The sequence below is a fragment of the Octopus bimaculoides genome, chromosome 16 (assembly GCF_001194135.2).
Source record: "Octopus bimaculoides isolate UCB-OBI-ISO-001 chromosome 16, ASM119413v2, whole genome shotgun sequence".
NCBI classification, from domain to species: domain Eukaryota; kingdom Metazoa; phylum Mollusca; class Cephalopoda; order Octopoda; family Octopodidae; genus Octopus; species Octopus bimaculoides.
Window position 1 is genome coordinate 4,627,799 of NC_068996.1, and position 1,373 is coordinate 4,629,171.

Below are 1,373 nucleotides of genomic sequence, written 5' to 3' on the forward strand. Positions count from 1 at the left end.
ATATATATATATATATATATATATATATATACACATACACGCACGTTATGTACATATGCCGAAGCAGTAAAATATTCTCTACATGTTCGGCATTCGTTATTTGTATTTTGTCTCCGCTTTTGTTTTATTTCCTTTTTTTATATATATATTGTCTCGTTGCTCTTTTATTTATATATCTTTTAAAGTATTGTTGCTCATGTGCTTTATTTATTTAGCGTGACAGTCAAAATAAGTATACATTTAACGTTCAGTGAAAGTGCACATGTGTGTATATTTATTTATGCGGATATGTATATCTATGTGTGTGAGTTTTAAACTGTGATGCGTGTATATTCAATGAATTTCGCTTATTCTTTTCTTTTCTACTTTTCAAGGCCCGAAATTTTGGGGGAGGGGGACCAGTCGATTAAATCGACCTCGGTGGAATTTGAACTCAGAGCATAGAGACAGACGAAATACCGCTAAGTATTTCGCCTGGCGTGCTAACGTTTCTGCCAGCTCGCCGGCAATTGAGTGTCGCTTGTTGCGATCATTTTGGCAGGAGCTCTTTCGATTGCTATAACCTGATGATAAACATTTTAGTAAAGATGGAATTTCAGAATCTTCTATAACATTAAGCCATTGATGATATTATGCGCAGTGATATTAACCTATAACTACCAGTGATCTCATATGAGATCACTTAAAAATTACAAATTTCGTAATATTATCCGTCAATATTTACACATATCTAACGTTTTTGCTATATCTACTAGGTATATTTCTCTGATATTCAAATGAGGTTTGCTAATTTTTCACCCAATATCTCGCTTATTTCTATTTAAAATGTTATTTTGAAATGTTATTTTGATCATTCCAGCGTGTTTCTAAGGCTGTTTTATGCTAGAAATCAAAGTTTCATTAAAAAATTCCAGTTAATAGAATTATGGGAGGTAATGGGTTAAGAGGCTTCGAAAATGTGTGTGTGTGTGTGTGTGTGTGTGTGCGCGCGCGTTGGCGCGGGCGTATTTGTATCTGTGTATATGTGTTTACTATGCCCGTGTGCTTATGTTTATACCGATTATGTGGATATGTATATGTATGTGTGTGAGTTATAAAATGCGATGCATGTATATTCAATGAATTTCGCATATTCTTTTCTTTTCTATTTTTAAGGCCAGAAATTTTGGGGGAAGGGGCCAGTCGATTAAATCGACCTCGGTGGGATTTGATCTCAGAACGTAACGACAAACGAAATACCGTTAATACATATCCACATAATCGGTATAAGCATAAGAACACACGGGCATAGTAAACACATATACACAGATACAAATATGTCACCGCGCGCGCACACACACACACACACACACACACACACACACACACACACA

At 35.3% G+C, this 1,373-nt stretch overlaps 1 protein-coding gene across 1 annotated transcript in view; it reads left to right on the forward strand.

Moving 5' to 3' along the window:
• Positions 1-1,373, forward strand: part of LOC128249583 (probable serine/threonine-protein kinase clkA) — a gene marked incomplete at both ends in the record, with an annotated part of 265,810 nt that overhangs the window by 40,970 nt on the left and 223,467 nt on the right. Inside the window, 1 exon segment of the mRNA XM_052973504.1 lies at positions 948-964. Coding sequence (XP_052829464.1) covers positions 948-964 — 17 coding nt within the window.